The sequence below is a fragment of the Aptenodytes patagonicus genome, chromosome 4 (assembly GCF_965638725.1).
Source record: "Aptenodytes patagonicus chromosome 4, bAptPat1.pri.cur, whole genome shotgun sequence".
NCBI lineage: Eukaryota > Metazoa > Chordata > Aves > Sphenisciformes > Spheniscidae > Aptenodytes > Aptenodytes patagonicus.
In genome coordinates this window covers 82,277,454-82,300,727 of record NC_134952.1, presented here as the reverse complement: position 1 = coordinate 82,300,727, position 23,274 = coordinate 82,277,454, and the positions used below count along the sequence as shown (strand labels likewise).

General features: G+C 43.5%; 1 protein-coding gene across 13 annotated transcripts in view; it reads right to left on the bottom strand.

Annotated features, from left to right (window-relative positions):
- The window catches only part of CAMK2D (calcium/calmodulin dependent protein kinase II delta), a 172,801-nt gene extending 150,718 nt beyond the window's left edge, over nucleotides 1–22,083 (bottom strand). For all 13 annotated transcript variants that reach the window (XM_076337321.1, XM_076337325.1, XM_076337326.1 and 10 more), the window contains exons 1-3: nucleotides 22,023–22,083; nucleotides 21,338–21,640; nucleotides 20,193–20,287 (exon numbers count right to left, since the gene is read on the bottom strand). In XM_076337321.1, the coding sequence (XP_076193436.1) occupies nucleotides 20,193–20,287; nucleotides 21,338–21,405 (163 nt within the window). In that variant the 5' untranslated portion in view covers nucleotides 21,406–21,640; nucleotides 22,023–22,083. The remainder of the gene's footprint in view (nucleotides 1–20,192; nucleotides 20,288–21,337; nucleotides 21,641–22,022) is intronic.
- Between the last annotated feature and the right edge of the window lie 1,191 nt (nucleotides 22,084–23,274).

Below are 23,274 nucleotides of genomic sequence, written 5' to 3'. Positions count from 1 at the left end.
AATCTATCACATACCCTAATTAGGTATGCACATACCCTGTGCTACTAATACACATTTGTTTTTATTAGAACTATGCAATCACTGAGCAAACCAAGATGATCGCTATTCTGGGTTTGAAATGGATTTGAAATTATGATTTAGCAGAGTATGTAAACACAAGCAGACGTAAGGTATGCTTAGTCCCATGGATTATTCACAGGCTTCAAGATATAGGATCAATTATCATGCTGAACCAGGATCTAGAGCTTCCTAAATAACACCGTTTCACCACCTTACAATTTGATTTTTAACATCATGGAATATCAAATTTCACTAGTACTAAAAGCACTATCACCGAAGTCTTCATAAAATGACAGTGTATACCTTTTTCTTGAAGTAAGCCTTCTTTCCAAGCTACTACTGAGTATCCCACACAATACAGAAGATTTCTATATTACTAGTATTCTAGAGGTGGGAAGATACTAGCTCTGGTTCTTCACTTCAAAATTAAAATTCCTCATTAGAAAGCTCTATGCAAATCATTAATCAAATAACCCGGTAGCAAATATTTCAAAAATCTAAAACCTAGTGCAGTCCAAGAAGTAGAAAGCATATAGTAATTCTGTGGTCTAAGAATGACTGGCTGGATATATATCAGATTTTGGTGGAAAAGTGTCACTTGGGACCATTACTTTTGATTTTATTACTACATAAATTAAATCACGTCTTGTTTCAAATCTACCAACATGAGCTCAACAATAAGAAAAACCCCAAAATACCAGTCCTCCATCTGACAGAGCAGCATGATTTACACTAGAATCATAGAATCATTGAGGTTGGAAAAGACCTCTAAGATCATCGAGTCGAACCGTCGACCCAACACCACCATGCCCACTAAACCATGTCCCTAAGCGCCTCATCTACACGTCTTTTAAATACCTCCAGGGATGGGGACTCCACCACTTCCCTGGGCAGCCTCTTCCAATGTTTAACCACTCTTTCAGTAAAGAAATTTTTCCTTACATCCAATCTAAACCTCCCCTGCCGCAACTTGAGGCCGTTTCCTCTCGTCCTATCGCTTGTTACTTGGGAGAAGAGACCGACCCCACCTCGCTACAACCTCCTTTCAGATAGTTGTAGAGAGCGATGAGGTCTCCCCTCAGCCTCCTTTTCTCCAGGCTAAACAACCCCAGTTCCCTCAGCCGCTCCTCATCAGACTTGTTCTCCAGACCCCTCACCAGCCTCGTTGCCCTTCTCTGGACACGCTCCAGCACCTCAACGTCCTTCTTGTAGTGAGGGGCCAATAGAAAAATCAGACATCCGAGATTCACTCAAAGAATATCCCTGGTAAAAAGACAGCTTACGCTGGCAAAAACTTCCCTCCCAGGAAAGGTCAACCGACTTCTAAATAAATAAATATTTGTATTTAAGTGTAAACAAGATCTAAGTGAAACCTTCATTGCAACTACTGAATCATGGAAGCGTATTATAAAATTTCAGGTGCTATTTTATACCTATCAAGTAGGTTATGTATTAATCAAAAGGTTATCTGACAAGACTACTTGTAAAACTGTTCTCATAGTCCACGTTAGACATACACAAACCCCCTGTACTCATTGGAGAAGGAGCAGCAAGACAGTACTTAGCACTGGGCGTAAAAGAGAATGAAAAGGGTGTTTTGAACAGACTGTCTGAAAATTCTTTCCATAGTCCATTTACTAGAATCAGCAAACACGCTCTACTAAACAGAACAGTTAAAGTTATCTTTATTTGCTCAACATTGCCTGGACGAGCGGCAGCGATGCTATACATACATAAAATGTTTGTGACGCACTCTGCAATTTTCCTAGCGGCTCCAGTGCGAATGGGGATAAAACACTGACAGACTACTTGTAGTGGTCACTTACTGTGTAACGTCATTCCAAATCTGAAAAACGGACAAGTAATCGTTAAAGTTGCATGCATATTTTTAGAAAGGAATGGAAATCGCAATTTTACAGACTGTCACCTGTCAACGTTACAGTACGGATTTCACCCACATGTTCTGACCAATTTAAACTCTCCTTGGATTCAGCCGAAGCCAGTGAAGGGATCACCCTCAGAATCCTACGCTTGGTTTGACACAGGATGCAGTCTTACAAACACATAAACAGAATTACTGACGTAGTTCCAATCCTTTGCTCATTTTTAAAAAGACAATTCTGAAATCAGCCCTCCATACCGTGAATTTTTATAGTCTTCCCAAGGGCAATTCTCTGGTTCCCGACTTAGTTCCCGATGTTCAAGGGGAACCATTGGAGAAGTACACAAGAGTGAAAAATATAGTATGTTATTTCCTAAAAGAAACATCAGAAATCAGAAGTTAAAGGAAATACTTGGTCTTCTATTGTAATTTCTTTGGCAGAGGGTACAAGAGAGCCATCTGCCATCTGTCCTTGGCACTGTGCAATTGTATAAATCCAACAGTTTCACAAGTTATCCTTTGAAGTTAATTCTGCTGAGACAACGAATCAGAAAAACGCAGTTCCGAGGAGGAATTATGTATCACCACGATCACATCAAACACAGCCCACCACAAGAGTACAACAGGAAGGCAGTACAAAGCGTTGGTCATGACACTGGCGATAAATGCAGCAAAAAGCTGTCATCACAGGAAACAATTACGCTGCCCTGCCCTTTGGCTCTGACAGACAGGGGGGATTACGCTGAAGCTTGTAACGCAAAGATCAGACAGAGGAGAGTTCACCGTGGATTCTTCTCAGATCCCCACCTTGCTGCGCTCCCAAAGCTTCACAGGTTTTTGCCACGGATGATTATTAGGACATCAAAAGAAGTTCTTACTAAGCTGTTGTACACTTTAGCTTTCTACCTACCACCTCTGCAGTAGAGGAAGGTGTAAGATTTCCAGAAAACTACCGTTTCTGAATTTTTTTTAATTTTCAACCTGTTGTCACCAAACTGCTACAATGATTGCTGTTTGCCATTTGTCAAAACACTGACAGTTTCCATTTCAGACTTCCTTATTAGTGGGGTGGTTTGTTTTTTTCTTCCCTTTCATTGACAGTAAGAAAGCCAGTGACTCTCAAGTAATGACAGACAGACTGACAGCGAACAAATTAATAGAGGATTTTTTTAATTTATGGTTTTTTTTTAGTTTGACCTCCAAACACTCTCAAAGGGCTGTAGATTCTTCAATAAGTTATTTAGTCCTACCCCAAAAAAAAAAGATAAAAAACCCAAGCTGATGAATTTATGTTTCAACCGAATGCTGCAAGCAGGCAATAAAGCCATAAGTGATTATTCCGGCTTTTGCACGGTTAACTATGAAGTTAAGTTTTTCCACCATCTTTAAAAATTGCTCATCCCCTTTTATAATCAACCTTTGCGAATTTCCAAGTCAATTAAAGGAAGAATATTACAAGTACTCAAACAGCTCTGAGAACCTGATGACAGGTTTGACAACATCGCTCACTCCTGCGCAGCCTTTCGTTTTTATATTAGGCAAGAAAGCTTAGTCATTCAGGAAAACTTCAAGTGCCTTTGCAATGCTTGTCACTCAACAATCCACCACAGAATATCTATTTATTTAATGAGAATCAGGCTGAAGTAGTGGTGGACCACTTTATTGAGCTGTTTTATAGAAGGTCTCATGAAAATATGAAGACTCTTCCCACACTAATAAGGTAAAGGTATCACTGTAAATATACAATTAAAAGTTAACTATATTGCAGAGTCTTATTCTGCTTTATATTTTGATGTGAGATCATTCAAGATAAACCTTTAATAGGTTACTACTGAATACTCTATTAGCAGCAGACATTTTTTCTTAACGCATTTTTCTTTAGCTCTTATGCTAGAATGACAGGATAATGGGGCACCAGGACAGTATTTTCACTTCTTGGAAAGGCAAAACTACCAACAAAGAACAGGTTAAATGAACACCACACTTTCCAGATAAGATAACCAGCTTTTTTCCCCTCCAGATTTTTAATCCTTTAAAACAACCATGAAGTTTCCTCTCTTGAGGACTCTTATCCATGCCAATGCTTCCTCTTCTCTAGAGCCTGCCTCTCTATCTGGCAGGTAGTCCATACTCACACAATGTAAACAGAAAAGCCCCTGGTACACCAAGAGATCCCAGCTAGCACCCCGCATATTATTTTTACATGATTATAGATAGGTTAAAACTGAAATTCAGAAAGCTGAACTAAAATTAAAGCAGCATGGATTTCTCGTAGGAATGGGTAAATGTTACCATGAGAGAAAAACGACCTTCAGAAAACACCACCACATGCTAAGGATACGTTTGCAGTATTGGAGCAGACTGGAGTTCAAGGAGCAAGAATGTAAAATAAAACCAGAGCACATCTAAGCTCAGAAACACGTTTGTAGTTTCAAGAAGAGTTACGGTATAAGCGTACAGTTTGCAGTGGTACTAACTGCACATTTAAGGTGCTTAAATGCTGTACATGCAATTATTTTGGCGAAAACGCATGCCAGAGTTGAAATATATCCAAAACCTAAGCACATTCAATTCAAATAAGCATGCATTTTAAAAAAGGATTTTCTAACATTTTAATTGCAAGAACCCTTGTTCCATTGACTATTCACGTAACACAGAAAAGGAAAACAAGCACTTTTCAAGCAAAAGGAACAACGTGAAAGAGAAAGCATTCAAAATAACCAGATTACCTTGTAATGAGGTTATAAGGGCCCCATCTCAGAGATGGGATGTAACAATTTCAACCCAAAAAAACCCAAACACAAAACCCACCAAAACAAAACCAAAAAAACCCCAACCAAACCTACACACGCCAAACTCCGGGGCCTATTTTATAAACCTTCTCAACAATGTTTCTCAAACTAGGAACTATTTAACACCTTAACAAAATTGGTGGAATAAGCGTGCATGAGAAGGATATACGAATAGCACCGACTCTGAAACTATCCGTATCTATTATCTCACCAGAAGTTGCTAAGGATACAGGTACTAGACTAAACACGGTCAGGTTACAGCGGCCGAAGAAAATTATTGCCCACGAGTGGAATTTCCTGGCTGCATGCAGTCAAGCCTGCCACAGCTGCAAAATAAGGCACGTTGGCTTAAACGTCACCTACTGAGGTTCTCAGACCAAGTCTATATGCACAGTTTCTTTGATGGTCCCTTCATACACTCTTTTCTTGGCAAAGAAATAATCAGTATGTTAAGAACATGGCGGGGGGGGGGGAATCCTTCAGAGACATAAAACATCAAATGCAAATGTTTGCATTCTGTGCATCCCACCATGCAAGTCCAGAAACAGATTTAGTCTGCAAATACCCAAAATTCACACGGATAATTTTATATAGCTACATTATCATGTCACAAAAACCTTCTGGGTAAAATTAGTAGTAAAATTCCCAGAGGAGCTGACAATCTCTGCTTAATAAAAGAATTGTTGGTTTTTTTACCTCTTATTTTGGAGCCACTGAGTAATTCAGATAGGTGTGGTATATGTCATTCTCATGCTGAAAATGCATTTATGTAATATAATTAAGGAGAATTAAAAAAAAATTTTTTTCATTACAGCTGAGATTATTCAGTAACTCTGTGCTATGAAATACAGATTCAGATGGGTCAACTTCAGATATCTGAGCTTTGATGTATTACTGAGATTTTTTGAGAGGAATGCAATTGTAGCATTAGGTATATAGCTCTGCTCATATTCCCATAGTCCTATTTTCTATACAGAATTTGCATGGTCTGCTGAATATTTAAGAGATGTAAAGAATATGTATCTGATTCAATTGACTTTTGCTCTTGAAGTCTGATAATATTCGTATTAACTTGGTATGATTGTAGAATGCTATTGTTTACTAAAGGAGCCAGTGCTAATTCTGCATTACCGCAGACTTGTTTCATAGCTCTTGTTTGTATTTCAACACTGGAAACAAGCTATTATCTTCTCTTTTTTTTCCCCTTTCTGTAGAACTATGTCTTGCAGCTTGTAAAATGTCCTACAAGGGAGCATTGCTGTCTTTGTAGAGATCTCCTTCCCTTCCTCCTTCTAAAAAAGGATGTTCCAGGACAGGGAAAGGGGCAGGGAGAATCTCAACAAATTATCAAAACACTTTTACTAAAAATAATAGGAGTTTTGTTTGTTGTTTTGGTTTTTAATCTGTCTAGCATCAGTTTTTGATTGATCATTAATAAGATTTATTAAGTAGCAAACCCAACATCAAGGGACACACTTCTACCTTAGAAAGTTAAATCAGTCAATCAACCTAAATATTTACAAAAGCAAGGAAGCTTAATACTCTGTTTGTTTAAATACATACCTCCCATGTTTCTAAAAACACTACTCAAATTTAAAAAATAAAAAAGGTTATGCCGAACAGCATGTGGCTTTATGTGAAGCTTTCTGGTTTACTACTAATAAATATTTTTGAATATATTCAAAATAAAATATTTTGAAAACCTGTTTCATATAGTTTCTAATAAAAATTACTATTTTCTGTGTAGGAAAGTAAACGTGACAGATGCAAACCCAGGTACTAACCTCATGAATGCTTACACTTGTTAGCAAAATTCAGCATGTTAGTTGTCACATTTGCCTGTATTGCTAAATACACAACCACTGCTGATTTATGTAAAATCACCTCATTTTCAAGATCAGATTGTAGAGACTTGATATAATTATAATGAACTTCTCAGTCCCAGAAAGACACGTTCACCGAGTTCAAGATTTTAAACCCGCCTACTTAGCCCTTATTTCCAGAAGCTCTCGATGCACTTTACCACGGAATTGGAACTGGCATCAGGTGCCAGCTCCTACGGAAAGCTCAGGGAAGCCAGGTGGCTCGCTCACCGCCGTCTCCGCCAGCCCCTCTCCCAGGGAAAGCTCTAACGGGCAGCGCCACGGAGCACCAGCGCGCCTACCTGAGACAAGCAGCATCCGAGTCCTCTTACACAGCCCCTCAGACCAGCGCAAGCACCGGTAACCGCCAGGATTCCCTCACAGAACGCTCTCGACGCAAACCAGCCAAGAGAACTACACACAGCCCAATTCACGTAACCAGAAGCTCATACGCCTGCCCTGTTCAGGAAGTTTCTGCTGCCCACTATCATAGCTTTATGAAACACCAGTTGACAATAAATGAGAATTTGAGAAACATTAAGGGAAGGGACCTCTAAGGGAAAAGAAGGAGGAAAAAAAAAAGGCTGTGCAATGCGTTTGGAAACCCCCTCAAACTCCATATTGAGCTAGTTGGCATTTTTACACACTACATTTTATTGACTGAACCAGCCAACAACAATTAGCAGCATTTTGAAAGTGTTTCAGTTTATTTAGTGTGTGAATCAATACAACTTTTCTTTAAACAATGAGCTAAGCTGCTGTAAGTACATTTGCACAGTTTTCATTTTCTTTAGCCGTTTTGTTGAACAGATGAGCATCTGTGGTTGCAGAAACAAAAGGCAACACTCAACAGAAACTATTCCTAGTTTAGCTTCATTTCACAGAGCTATTTTCACAGCAGTTACCACTCGACCTTGCACAGAGGGGAGAGTAATGGCAGGCTGCAGAAAGCTACTATGTCAGAAACTGAACAACACACCTGTGATGGAAAGAACCGGTTTTTGACTTAGGTCTCAAATATGCCTGATCTTGAGTAACTGTACCAAAAAAAAAAAAAGAAAAGAAAAAAGCATCTACCTACATCTATGCATCTCAGTTACCGGTTGGGTACAGCAAGGCCTCTAAAACATTACTCTGGGAATTTTTCCAGGCAGGGATCAACGCCTCCTGCAAGGCTCCATTGTTTAAGATGTAGAAACAAAGAAAATGAGACATCTGGGGATTAATAAAAATGGAGATTACCAAACTAGGTTTGAAATTGGTAGGAAACTGGTTAAAGGGGTGACGGGAAATATAGTGATGAAAGGGAAAGCTGAAGTGAAATTACTAAAGAGGTTCCTTCAGTATCAGTCTCAGAATCAGTCAAATGAATCTGTAAATAAACACTGGAATTTACCAGACGAGATCCTCCCATGCAGGCACAGGTGATTACTAAAGCCACTCATGAGACCTCACCTGATTTTGGGTTTTTTCTGCCGGTCAATTCCAATCCCCCATTCCAAACATCCATATATATATATTTTTTTAATATATATATAAATTAGCTTAGAGCATACGTAAGGAAGAATGGCCATAATAATGGCAAGTCTATCATACAGGAGGAAGCCAAAGGAAGGTGTCTGTTAAAAAAAAAAATGGAAACAAGATCGTCCTTGATAAATACACTGATGAAAGATGAAGAACTCTCTGAAGGACAACCTAGGCACAGACAAACACTGTCCATGAATAAATTTGGGCTGTAAATCAGACAAATCTTTGAAGTAAAAGAGCGCAGTACTAAATTCTCTCTTCAGTAAAGCAAAAAGAACTAAGCCCCTCACCTCCCCAGTTAATTTTAAGACAGAGCTTGATTACTGAATGAGATTGTTTACTCTGTTGAAGGACTCAACTTCACCTGGGATACACCTTAATTTTATCTCCCATTTTTCACCTAAGGCCAACCCCAGGTGATAGATGCTCAAAAGTTCTCTTATCCTGTAGAAGTCTGACAGTGGATAAATGCGATTTGAAAGTGGAAGAAGTCAGTTTTAGCTAGACTGAATCTGTTACATGAAACAGGAAAACCAAGAACAGACCACTGAACAAAAAATAAAATCTGCCTCTAAATTTGACTTTCATTTTGAGTATTGGTAAATGACCAATCCCTACCATACAAAACTATAAGCAAGAAGATAGTTGGGGACAGAGGGGAATCAATCTTATTTAGAGGGGATGGAGGGGAATCAATCCTATTTAAAGGACAAAGGAAGTATTTTTTCAAATATATTGTACTTTAAGGAGTGTGAACTTTGTTGAGATGTAACAACTTCGTGAGATTTATATGGCTATGACAATGTCCTGTGACCAAACCAAAACTAATTCAAAAAATGTGGACGCCATATTAAACCGCACGATTTTGAGACTTAAAAAATCTCCACCTGTAATAGATTTGAAATACACCTAATTCGTGAGTCCTTGTGCCCTTACTTCAGGTTTCCTAAAACCATCTCCGAGATGAGGGTGGTGAAACACTGGCCCAGGTTGCCCAGAGAGGTGGTGGGTGCCCCATCCCTGGAAACGTTCAAGGTCAGGCTGGACGGGGCTCTGAGCGACCTGATCTAGTTGAAGATGTCCCTGCCCACGGCAGGGGGGTTGGACTAGATGGCCTTGAGAGGTCCCTTCCAACCCAAACCGTTCTAGGATTCTATATGCTGAGCTTACCACCATTAGCATGCGAGGCTAGCTGCGTCATCGATCTGGTCCCCAAAACATCTGTAATATTAACACACATCTCCCAGGAGGGGGGATGGACCACACATAAGCAACTTCTACTCTGGGAAGATTAATCTCATTAGTAAATGTGTTTTGATTAACATGGCATTGAAAGCAATTTATTACTTAATTTAGATAGAGAAATCATGTTAACCACAAATAAACAAAAATTTAAAAACACCAATTCTTGCCCTCATTACAAGTAAAATTACTTTAGTTAATTGGTCTTTTAGCATGAAACATTTTCCTACAGCAAACAAACTGGCTAGGTACACACAAGCTCTGCCGGATCTTTTTCTGCATCTAGCGTGTGCACACACACACAGCGCGCTATACCAGGGGCCTTTTTTTTTTCCTTCCTTCCCCCCAAAAATGCAACAGCTATGAAAGACTACAAAGTGCTATAGGTATAAAAGAAATGTCACTGGGTTTTGGAAGCTCTTCCATCCAGCACCAGTACACATCATCTTATAAATCTTACACTTCTCCAGTATTAAAAGACTACTGGGAGGCTTTAATTGAAAGAGTGAGCAATTAGAAATGTTTTTAACGTGCTAAAATTTACTAAGTATAAATGATGAATATCAGCAAGAGCACCATGGAAAGATGCACAAATTTGACAGAAAACCTTTTTTTTTTCCCTCCCCTCTCCCTTTTGGAGTGGTGATACTAAAAAACCCTGAAAAAAGGGCATTTTTTATGCCATGATCATCAGGGCATTTAGTCCCATGAGCATCTATCAGTGCAATCCTAACCACAATTTCATAGCTGTCCATGCTGCGTAAAGAAAGCAAATACCAAGCAATCTACCTTACACCCGAGTTTCATTTTTTTTAATTTTAAAAGCAGTATGCATAGTATAAAAAGCACCAAGGTGAGCTTTATATTTTCATAGCTATAGTGTTTCCTAAATAACCAAAAAAATGTAGTTTTTCAAGGTTGCTTTCTGCACCGAAATTTACTTGCATCTTGGAGACACTGAACATTTGTGACATCTTTCTATTAAAAAAGGTGGAAAACAAGTCTTTAAGCAAGTTTTAATAACCAAAGTTCAGCAGCACCTGGAGCTGCCCCGAGGGAAACCGAAAGGTCGTCTGCCCTGCGGTACAAAATCCTCCCTGCAAGGCAGTCCCACCGCGACAGAACTCTGTCCGTGTTACACGATGTTTTAACTGAATGTACAATACATCCTCGCTTACTGAAGGCTATGAATAAAATCAGCCAAATGAGTAAGGTTTCAAGAGAAATCTTTGAATGTGGTGACTGTTTATTCTAATGAGCAACAGCCTACTAAAACCATTCCTACAAGAAGTCTCCCAAACCAAAATCAGACCTAAGCACTAGCTTGAAATCTGCCATGCAATACAAATAGCTTCAAGGCCTCCCTTGACTGATTAAATCACAAACCTATCTCTCCAAGAGGTTAAAATTTAAATGAAAGCTTAGGCTTGGCAAATCCCATCAGATTGTCAAATATGGATGTTATGTTGGAACCCCATCTGTTCATGCAGAACATGAATACGCAACGTGACTGTTGCTGCAACACTTGCATTCACATTGCGGAAAATTTACAAGCAAGCAGTTCGACTGTAGTTACATCAGGAACAAAGTTCTGAAAACACATGCAATGGATTGCTTGCCACAAATACGAGCTTCGACGCTGTAAGTTTTTGTTGTCTTCCTCCCACGTGCTGGGATGATGAAACTTCACAGCGGAGGTGTGTCACCCTTTCCACTTACATCGAGGTTTGTTCACCTTCCTTGCTGGGCAAGGTACGCTGTTCGTTGTAGCGCAGGGAAAGGAGCGCGCGTGGAAGACCGCTTTCTGCCACGTGACCCAGTGCATTGCCCATAATGCTGTACAAACCAATTAACAGTTTCACAGGTAAGGAGAGCTGCCAGCTGGAGGCCACAGGGCTGGATGAGGTGTTCGGAAGGGCTGTATACTTACCTGCAGACTATACACGTAACAACCGTGAACTAACTTTACCATCAGGGTTTGCTATGTTTTCCAACATACCTTACATCTGTCAAAATTCATGCACATGCTCACTCAATCCAGCAAACATTCTGTGCACACCATCTTTTCTTTTTTTTGCTTATAGATCAGATTCTGAAGTTTTTAATTCTGCACATCATAACCTCTGACTGAAGATGGGTTTGGGTAAAGTTCTACATCTAGTGGAAGGTAACCGCAGCCATGCTTTCCACAGGACTGCCAACTGTGTGTTGGCAGAGTAAAAACTGATGCACTATAAGAAGAATCAACTCCCTACAGAGCACATTTAGGATGAGGGGAGAGGCTGCCCAACTGACAACCCAATTGACCAATTTGGCTGTAACTGAGCAAAAGAAACCACGTGACCAGTCGAGAGCTTTTTCAACAAGCATGCTCTACATGCAAGGTGAAAGTGACTGCCAAAACAGAAATTAATTGTTTTTATGGATGCCAGACAGTTCTCTTGGAAAGCATCACCAGGATGTTAACTTGTTGTAGCAGTGTATAAATTCTTGGGTTAGTGGTAAGAATAGGAAAAAAAAAAGCCTCCCATCACAAGATGAAGTGTTTCATCTTGATCTGCAAATATCCACAGCATCGCATTTCCATTATCAAATAAAATCTACTTTGTTACTTTTGAGAGGTTTTGGGGTTTGTTTTTTAAATTAAGCCCGCATGTTTTACTCTCCAAGTTTCCTGTCAAATACTTGCTACTTACAAAAGGTCAGGAATTCATATAATAGAAGCTACCTCAAATCACCAGGTATGCAAAGCTCCTTTCTACCAAATACAACCAACTTAAACCAACAGTTGCATGGACTTACCTGCAATAGCTTGCTCAGCGTATTAACTATCATTCTCTAGACTTAAAAACCTAATTACAAAAAATAAATATATGCTGTAGCACAATTTATGCTTCTCAATTGCCACTAAAGAGGCCCTGGATTAGAATAAAAGCTAAATCAGGGATAAAATATATTTGCAAATTTGCTAAGTTCCCCCTCCCCAGCTTTTTTGACTCTCGGTTATAGCTAGTGCTTCTATCCGGTGGCATCCACAGAAGCAACAGATTCAAGAGAAATTAAGTAAACTCTCAGTTCAGCAGAATATATCCAGCAGCTTCCAATCAGACGCAACAGGAATTAACAGGGCTGCAAAGCTTTAAAATGAATTTTCTAATTCAAACAACTGAAACTCAATGCATTTCAGAACAAGCTGACAACAATCTAGAAAATGGCATTGGGTAACAGCACAACTGTCTCCCCTGGAAGAAAAGACTAAAACCACATCACACAAATTCTCCACTCTCTCTGATACCATGCACAAGACATTTCTCATAATATTAGGATTAAACAGAGGAGGAGTTTGCACAAACATGCACACAAAGATATACAGAGAGCTCAATACGTACAAGGAATAAACGGACAGATTGGATTTCTGTCTCTCTCCAAAGCACAGCAGATGTTTCTTCAAATTCAAGGCATAATTATTTTTAATAAGGAACTAAACAAAAGGAACTACCATCTTTAAGTTAGGTTTTTGTTCTCTATTAACCTTTTTTGGTGAACAGAGGAAGTTATGTTTCTCACATAACCTTTTAAAAATCCCCACAATATCCTTACAAAGCATTTGACAAGTGTGCAATAAATCTATAGGAAGGAGGAAGCTGGACCCTGACATAGGAAACACCCTGGCCTACATTTCTCAGGAGGTCAAATGAAGGACAGATACATGAAAAGCACTATTTTGGCAATATTTACATTTGTAAAGCAAAATATTTACCTAACTTCTATTTCAATCTCTCAGATCAGGCACTTCCCAATTAAATTTAAAAAAAAAAAAAATACAGCCTTCTCTTATCTTCCAAGCAATAGTCAAAATGGTCACCATCAAAAAAAAAAAAAAAGAACCAAAACCAAAAAACAAAACCCCAAAACAAAACCCCAGACCTTGGAATCATAAAAGTGTAAATAAAAGCAGCAGAGATGACTTCATGTACCACTAATCATAACCAGAGAAAGCGAATAAATAATTTTTAGTATTTGGACAAATATATACCTACATGCGGTAGGACTTTCACATTATAATACCATTTTTATTTTAGTCAGGTTTTAAGACTAAGAGAGGTTTTGAAATTAGGTGCAGAACAAACCCTCAGAAATTCAGTCTCAGTTCTTCCAGGAACAAGTGTATTTCTACCTTGTTGTCAATGAGGACAGATGCAAGTCACTTAAATACCTCAGCTGGCCTGTGGTTGCAGATTGCAATAGACACAAAACAATGTTTTCTATGTACAGTATTATGTGCAAACAGACAGAACCAATCCGCAATATAGGGTGAGTGTTTACCATTGTGCTTATTTCCTTCTTTTCATATTTGACCAAAAGCTTTCATTTGCAAGTACGATTTGGACATAAGCAGTAAGACACGAGCAGGGAACACGACTTCTCCCAGACCGGGGGAAAAGAACACATCTGTATTTCAGTATCAGAACTCAGACGCGCAAGCTGAGTAACGGTACTCAGTTCATCCTCTCCCCTGCAGCTAGTTCTCCCTTCTCTCCCAACAGAAGCGATTCTGAAAGTGGAGCTGTTCAGATGCGCGGTTAAGTCTTTAGCTTGCAGTAAGTGAACACACAAAACAGAAGCACGCATCGGTGCCGGGATTTGCAACTTCCGACAGAAAGTGGCAGGAAAGCGGTAGCCAAGTCAGTCCCCAAGAATCTCCTCGTTGTTAACATTTCAGTGGAAGGGATCTGAAAGCAGAGAGGTGGTCCAGGCCAAAGTAGTGGTGAAACACAATGAGAGAAAATGGGAAGCTCCCGAGAGGGACAGATGCATTCAACTGACTTATAATTTTAGGCATGCTTAATAATCTTGGAGTTCGGACAGAAAAACGTCTCTTATGTACTTTTTTTTTTTATTTCCCCCCTATTGAGCTTGGCCAAACTGAGATGACAGATGATGCAAACACCTTTTTAATTCTCCATGCCTCCCCCCGAGTTACTTTTTACATGTTGGATTTGGGTCATGTGTTACTTTACATGTTGGATTTGGGTCATGTGTCCATTGCAATCAATGGCTACACTTCCACAAACTTCAACTTTCAGGATAACTTGTAAGCACTGTTTTTAGAGTATCACTTCAAACTTTGAAGCGACACATCAAGGTCATTTCTCTGAAGCATGTGCCAAGAACAGCAGCAGAATATACTAGAATTCCTTTCCCCCCATCCTCCATGGGGAAGTATGTTAAAGTACGTGCTACAATTTTAACTTTTTCTAGTACCTACCTCCCAGTAAGAACACCAGCAACAAGCTTTAATGATAACAAGAACAATACGTGCATCTTCAAGTTCTGATGTAATTTGTTAAAGGCCCATCAGTGTATGAGCTATAAAGAGAATCTCCTTTCGTAAGAGCAACAACAGTCACAATAGAGAGAGAATAACTCCTTTGCAAAGAAAAACAGAAGTGGCATTATTGAAATGATAGAATATTTGCTATGGATAATTTAACTATGCACTGCCAGGAAAATTCATTTCAAATCTAGTTTAAACCGTTAGAGTAAATTACTACCAACCAACACACATCACAATGACTTTCAAAGTCCTCATTCTCACTGGTATTTGAAAGCTCTTCAGATTTTCACTAAAACCAAAACATAACAGAAGCTCCAACCTTCAAAACAGAACACCTAAAAAAAAAATCAGATCATTGGTTAAAATAACACTCTTACGAGTGCTCTCTACTACTCTGAGCTTTCTGAATGGACTCATTTTTAACAGATAGAAGCAGTAGCCTGCTAAATTACGGTAATGTGCAATTGAAACAAATACTTGCAGATAAACGTGCAAACGTATCCATGTTAAATCACAACATCTATGTCAAACTGGAAAGAACGCCATGACGAAGCTGAAGGACAGAAAGAGCACAAACATTAAAAAAGGGCAACCGCATGTTAGCAGGTAAGCCTTCTTATGTATTATGGAAAAACGCTTTTAAAAATGCTTTTAAAAACATTCTCAACACGTGGAGGAAGGCAAACATACTGCTCCTCAACAGGTAATTAACCCGAGAAACAGACTAGAGCGAGATATTGAAGAAAACAGCTAAAATCCCAAGCTTAATTCTTGTCCTCACAAAGAAAAAAAATCTGCTTTGCTGGCAATTAAATGCCCGTAAGAACAGTACTCTCTGTGCTGGAAGAACTTCATGTGTACGTAAGAACAGAAATTAGATTAAAAATACATGTTATAATAAACTTGCACCGGTAAGTGTGTGCTTCAGAGATTGAGGTCTTTAGCTAGATTAAGAAGAATTATTTTCTCCTCCTGTGGAGTACAGGAAGCCTTATTAGAGCTTCCCTTCCTGTAAAACATCTGGCACTGACTGACACAGGCTACCTTACTAAATGAATGTTGGTCTAGTGACACAACAAAGCGTTTATCCCTGTGTCATGAAAAACTACACTGAAAAATACTACCCTATATGCTTCACATTTCATTCAACTCCCTAATGCGTTTTAAATCACGTTAGGGATCATGAGGTGCTCTACTGGGACAGCTTTAGGCACTGAAATACTCTTCCCACAGCAAGATTACTCAATACTGCCACTAAAATACTGTTCCGAAAGGGTGGGGTTTTCAGCCCCCTCACCCATCAGAGCTTGTTGCAGGGAAGTGCAATCGCTCCGGTCGCCTCTGGCTACGCCTTGCCATCTGCAGTCACAAGCTCATAGGAAATACTTCTTCTCTGAAGAATAGGAAGATGCTGAAAAAGACTTGGGAAATTTCCTGCTAAGAAGGAAGATACATAACCAGTGAAGCCTCCAAGGCTTAAAGCTCAAAAGCTCACTGAAGTTAATGGAATGGCTGGTCCCTGGAAGCTCACCAGAGCTTTTTCACAAAGAAGGGATAACCTCCAGCTGATTCCTACATTACTCTTAATAATATGTATGCCCATAAACAGAGCGGTTCGTGTTTCTGCTGCAGCAGTCTAACGGCTGGGAGAGGTGTGTCTAGGCAGTATTTACAAAAGCACCCTAGAAAAGAAAGTGGACTGGAACATCATCCTCCCCTCACAAGATGCCAAATTGCCATCAAAGGCACAGTGCTTTTGGCCACTACAGAGAAAATGTCCATGAGTTACTGGCAAAAATCACACCCAATGAAAATATATTAGTAATTGATCTTTTCAAGTATGATCAGAGAAGCGAACACTTGCCTAATACTTTTTTTTTTTTTTAAAAGTCAGAAAACGAAGCCCAAACCTGTTAAGAAAATGGGATCTGTTTATATGAAATCAATTTGGATGAAAGCCAGAAGACTCTCAAAAGAGAAGATAAAAGATGTACAGATAACGCCAAAAATAAAAAGATGATTTGTTAATTATTTGGTATTTGGAACAGACAAGGGAAAAGTAAAGTCACCTCACAGAAGATCACTTTTATCTACATTGCTTTCAACACAAGAACAACACCACAGAGAAGCCCAAAACAGCACGCTTTAGAAACTGAGTAATAAGAGAATCCCAACGGCTTCATCAGATGAAACGATACAGAACCCACAACCAGCAAACATACATTCTTCACTTTATTCTTAGTTTTCTGTGTGCTTCTTCACTGTTGCACTTAATTTGAGAGGGCTATGTTATACACCTTTTTTGTTTGTTTGTTTTTCCCCTTTTTAAAAATCAGCAGCATAATCAAATCGTGCAAGCTTGTCTAGAACATACTCTATTAACACAAAACTAGCTGTTGATATTCTACTATCAATTTAATACTTAAACTGACTTAGCAAATGCCAAGTCAAGGCTCAGAACTTAAAAGTGCAGCTTAAGAGGACTTTCAGAAGAGAATATGTTATTCTAATAAGCAAAAGTGTTTTTGCTATACTGAAATAAAGAAATTTAAATTGCAAGTATTTATTACATCTATTACTAAAATCAGAAAAACATGGAATTGGAATTGCCACGTAAAGTCAAATATTTAAAATCATCATTTCTTTTTAAGTGTTTTTACTACATTTTGGTCTACAATTTGTAAATAAGAGCACAGCAGATATAACTAACTGATCGTCAGCTTAAAAGCACAAAGGTTACTTCTGCTAGAACAGGGGGCATAGCTTCCCTTCCCCTCCAAATTAAAACCAAAGCCCATGCCTCTGCACGCACGCAGTTAGTCTGAAATTCCCCTGTAACTATACAAGGAAACAGATGAGAACACGGCTTCACCGGCATAGGTCTGCGACCAGATCAGTTCCTCAGTTTAGAAGGACTACTAAAGTAAGGATTCGGATAAATCTCCAAGAACATTTATGGCTGAGGCGAAGGAGGGATGGGGACGCAAGTGTTGCTATGACTGGGCTGAAGCCAGTTAAATAACTTTTAATTTCAAAGCTACCTTAAGGAAGTTTTATTTAGTCTTGAGAGTCTTGACTCCTCCATGTTATTACATTGAAACTGCTCTTCTTCAATCTTGCAAGGAAGATGGCCCAAATTGGACATTGTGCTTAAAAGACTTCCAGAGAGCCAGGCACCGTACAAGGGATACGCATTTCCAAGCCAAGAACCTCTTAGCTCTGCCCACAGATGAAGCTGACCCCATGAACAGTCCTTTAGATTTACATTATAATTGGTATTTCAAGCAAGAAGTATGAAACACAAAAGTGAACTGCTACCTCATCACAAAGCAGTTCAGATGCCAGTGGAATGAAACTTACAGTTTAGATTTGAAAAACAGCATCTTAGTTATAAGCTGTATACCTATTATCAGCCAGGAGAAAGTATCACAGTTTGAGGCTTCTTAACATTTAGTTTTTGCACCACAAGTGCAATTAAAGCGCACCTTTCTGCAGTTAAAGAACTGCCTAATAAGAATCTGCAGCTTTCTCTGAGAAGCTTGCTCTTCAGAAGCTGTTTAGTCGATTTCAAAAAGCTGCAAACCAAAACAGCCACCACAAAAAGCAACCAAGCAAATAAAAAGCCTCAAATATTCCTGGGATCTCTGGAAACGGAGATGGAAACTCATTCCCTGCATTCACGGACACGGCATCACATGCATTCTGGTAAGAAAGGATATTTCACGGCCCAGCTTTGAAGTGTAACCCCTTCCTTTATGGGCTTACGTGCTAAACCTGTAGAAAAATCCCTGCGTGAATTTTGCCTCGTTCCACCTTATGAGCCAAATTCTCCCAAATATGCTTCCACTCGTTAATGGACTACACCAAGGACCAACTTGGTCCTGCATGAACAGTCGAAGAAGTACAAAAATTAAAGCTTGAAATACAGTACGTTCCAAATGATGACTTCTAAGGAAGATGAAGTTTTTATTAATTTAGCCTAGCATCGCAAGATTTACCCCATCATACATAAAACCCATGGCACAGAAGTAACCTGGTGCTGATCTTGCTACAGCTTCTCACGTTGAAGGGTACTTAGATCTGTGAAATCACACAGAACGTGGCGGTTTATTTTAAGCATCAAAATTCAACGGATCACGTTATCGTGCCAACAAAAGAGAAAAGGAAGATCTGTTTTAAGCAAACTTCTGAAAGTATTTTTATCTCAAGTATTACCATTTTCTTAACCCCTCTCCCTTTAAACCCATAACTCTACAAAGGCGTATTTTAAATTTAACTACCTTCTGAAAAATAAAGGAAAACAAAACTCGCAGTGAGAGTATGAAGACTAAAATTCAGCAAAAGGTAAAAAGCAAGTTTCCACACAACTTTCATCAGCTGAAAATAAAGAGTATTGACACGACGTTGAAAGATCTTTCTCAGAGAGCAGCACGTCACCAGAACACGCCATAACGTCATTATAATATTTTATGCTTGAATTTAATGAATTAATTCAAACTGCTGTTCACCTGCAGCGATTCCTTTGCGTCAGAAGCAAACCAGGCCACAAACAGGTTTACGCTCTGACATCGTTCGCTTGTTCACTTCCACGTTCTTTACCACACCACAAATTCGTATCAAGACACAGATAACGTTAACCGAGAATAATCCGTAATCCCCGACATCCTAGCGCAAGCCCTCTGACTTGGACTTAACAAGCAGATGACGTATCACCATTAAGACTTGCTTTCGACAACAGTAACCCACAGCATGTGTATATTTACCTCAAACGTATCATAAAGACATACCCACTGATACTGAAAATATCTAGGAAATACACGCATCACACAGAAAGCATAAACCAGCTGTACAGCAGGTATTACGGCTGGGTTGTAACCATAAAACAGTTCATCACTTCATCAGAATGACTTGCGTCACAAATGGCTACTTCATAAAATGATAATTGTCTTCCTTAACATAATTTTCTTCCCATAACAAAGTTTAGGATGAGGTAGAAGTACAGTTTTTCTCACGCATCCATAGCCAGATAGGCCTTGATGTTCATGTTTAAATGCAATGGAAACACAGAATCCAGTAAAACTATAATATTTAAAATAAAAGCTATAACGGAAACTTATTATTTCCCAACCTTCCCCCCAAAAAATCGGCTTGCAAAATGCCTGCAAGCTGATATTCAAAGTTATTTAGACACAAAAATGAAGAGGCCGCATTATGTTAAATTGCTTTAGTATTTGTACATCTTTTCTCGAAATGCTTTACAGCAACCTCAGACCTCCATGCAGTCAGCCCATGAAAAATTTAACGTAGAAAAAAACCTAAGCACCAAGGAAATGACAAAAACAACAAGGAAATTAAAGAAGTGTTAAGAAGGGTATTACATCATTTAGCTATTTTTATTATTTTTTTAATGCTTATCACGAGAATGCAAAAAAACGGGTGTGTGGGGGGGGTGAGGCAACATAAATACTAGGTTAAAATGTACCCACCCCTAGCCGAAAGCTTTTTGGTGTTGATGATTTTGGCAGCATACTCTTGTCCTGTGGTGATTTTCATACATCTTCTCACGACGGAGAACGCCCCTCTGGAAACCAAGAAGCGGACAAAGTGTCAGCCCGACTGAAACAGTTCACGGCCATTACCGGCGCTGGGGGGGGGACGGGGACGTTTAACGGGTTTCACCGAGAGGTGTGATGTCGGCAGAATTTAAAAAAAAAAAAAAAAAAAAAAAGATTTTCAGAGAGCGCCGGCCAGCAGTGATTTTATTCACCGAAACAGTAAACTCCGGTCAGAAACGCGGGTACAAGCCGTGTGGCCGAACCCATCCCCGCCTGCAGCCGCTGGGCGGAGGGTGGGCGCGCTGTCGCTACCCCGAGGCCGGCAGACGCCGTGGGGGCAGTGGGGCCCCGGCCCCGTTCCGCAGACATCCCCCCCCCCCCCGGTGACACCGGCGCCCCGCCGCCCGCTGCCGGGCTGCCAACATGGCGATCGGGGCTGAGAGTCGCCGGCCCCGGCCCCGCGCCGCCTCCCGCCCCGCCGCCGGGGGGCGCCGCGCCCCGCCCGCCAACGGCCCCCGCCAGCCCCTCACCGGCCGAACCCCCCGCCAGCCCCTCACCGGCCGAGCCCCCCGCCAGCCCCTCACCGGCCGAGCCCTCCGCCCCTGCCCGCTACAGCCGTAATAACAAACGATGACAAATAACCGCAAGGCAGCTCCCGCACCTCTCGCGTCGGGAGGCCGAGGGCAGCTCCCCGCCGCCCGCCCCCCAGCCCCCCGGTGCCTCTCGTCGCCCCGGGGCCGTACACACCCCGGGGGACGGGTGGGCGCGGAGCCCGGTCCCCCACCCCGCAAATAACGCCCGGGTGGGCGGGGGGGGGGATGTAAGGCTGGAGCCAGGGCGCTCCCCCCGGTGGCCCTCCGCAGCGGGGCGCCCCGCCGGGCTTCCAGCATCGGCAAGGCGGCCCCCGGTCGCGGCACCCCCCCCCCCCCCCCTCCCCCGGGGCTCACGCACCGAGCCCTCGCGGCCAACGGTGCCTTCCCCCACCGCCCCGGTAACGCCGGTTCCCTAGCCCCGAGCCGGCTGCCCCGCACCGTTCCCCCAACGGCGGGGCGCGCCCGGCGGGCTCCGGTCCTTACTTCCCGAGCTCCTCGAAGAGCTGGTACTCGTCGGTGAACCGGGTGCAGGTGGTGGTTGAGGCCATCATGAGGACGGGCGGCCGCCGGTACCTCCGGCGGCCAGGGAGGGCGAGGCGGTGACGGCGGAGGGGCTGCGAAGCGAGGCGAGGCTCCGCGCCGGCTTCTTCTTCTCCTCCTCCTCCTCGCCGCCGCCGCCGCCTCCTCTCGTGACGGGGCTGCCTCCGCGCCCTCCTCTCCGCCAGCTGGCGCGTCCTCCCCGCGCAGGTCTTCGGTCTTCCCTCTCTCCTCCCCTCGCCCCCGCCCCTTAGGGAAACGGATAAATCAACGTGCGGCTCCCTCTCTCCCCCGCTCCCTCTCCCGAGCCCGCCGAGCGGAGCTGCCGCCGAAAGGGAAAGCAAAACCGGGGCGGGGGGCGCGGCGCCGCACGGCCAAGGGGTGCCTCCGCCTTCCGCTCCCCCCCCCCCCCCCCCCCACGCCCCCGCCGCCGCGCTTCTTGCCCCGTCTCCCGGTGCCGTGCCTCCCCCTAGCGACCCCAGCCCGCCGGCCGCCCCGTCGCGGCTCTCCCCCCCCCGCCCCGCCCCGCCGGGGACGCCGTAGCAGGCGAAAGGACTCGCGCGTTGCGGCCGGGGACCTGCGCCGCGCCGAGCGGGGGAGCACCCTTCCCCTCCGCCCACCCGTTCCGCACCGGGGACGGCGGCGGGAGGCGCTCGCGCCCGGCGCCTCTCGCCCTGAGGAAGCGGATGCACCTGCGCCCCGTTCCTCGGCGACCGCCTGACGTCACAAACCGCCCGCCGGTCGGGGGGGGGGGGGGGGGAGGAGAAGAGGGGGACGGGACGGCGGCGGCCCTCGTGGGCGCGCGCGGCGGCGGTAGCCGGCGGGAAGCGCCAGCGCGCGCGCGGCGCGGGCCCGCCGACGGGGGAGGGGGGGCGGTGGCGGGGGCGCCCCGCCCCGTGGCGTCACAGCGGCCCTGCCCGCCTGCGGGAGGGGAGGGGGACCGCGCGTGCGCGGGGTCGCGCCGCGCCCGCCCGCACCTGCCGGCCACGGGCTTCCACGGGGAGGCCCCGGCCTCGACCGCCCGGCGCCCCCGGGCCCCTCTCAGGCTCCCCGCCGCATCGGCCGCCCCCGCGGCGCGGCTCCGCTGGCCCCCGGCCTCCCTTGCCGGGGGGGGGTGGGTGAGGGTGTGTGTCCCGTGCGGGGGACGATGCTCCCCGAGGGGACGGCGGCCTCCGGTCGAGGCGCGGGGGCTTCCTGCAAGCGGTCCGCAGCGTGCGGCCTCGGCGCCTCGCCGGGTGAGAGATCCCGGGAGAGGAACAACGGCCGTTTGCGCCGTGCCGGCACGCGGCGTCCGGTACCGGAGGTCCCCGCCCTTCACCGACCCACCGTCGTGGCGTGAACGGCCTCGTCACGATTAGCTGTCTCCTTAGGCACGGGTTCCCCGTGAGGCAACGAGTATTTCACGGTTAAGTTAGGGTCGTGCTAACTGAAGTGGGTATCCACGCGTCCCTTGGCTCGTTGCTGTGGCCAGCCCCCCCTAAACCAGCCGTGGCAGTCGGCCACCCTGAACCCCGGGGGGATCCAGCCTGAGGGAGCGAGAGCGGGAGCGGGGGAAGGAGGATCGCCGACAGGGGAAGGCGCTGGAGGCGTCGGAGGAACGTCAAGGACGTAGATGTCGGCCATTGCTTTAAGGAGCCGTTGAGACGTAACGTGCTGCGAAGGGAGCGCCGTGCACGCCATCCCAGCGCCGTGCACGCCAAACCCAGTGCCGTGCACGCCAAACCCAGCGCCGCCGGGAAATAAGAACAGTGCTGTATTTGCTGCACAGGTAGCGGGGAAGAAGGGGTTGAGGACTCAAAAGCGGAGAGGACGTGTGCGGCGATGAAGATAAAATGTGATAGTAAACAGCTGCCTCAATTCTTTGACCTTGGGCTAATTTCTGT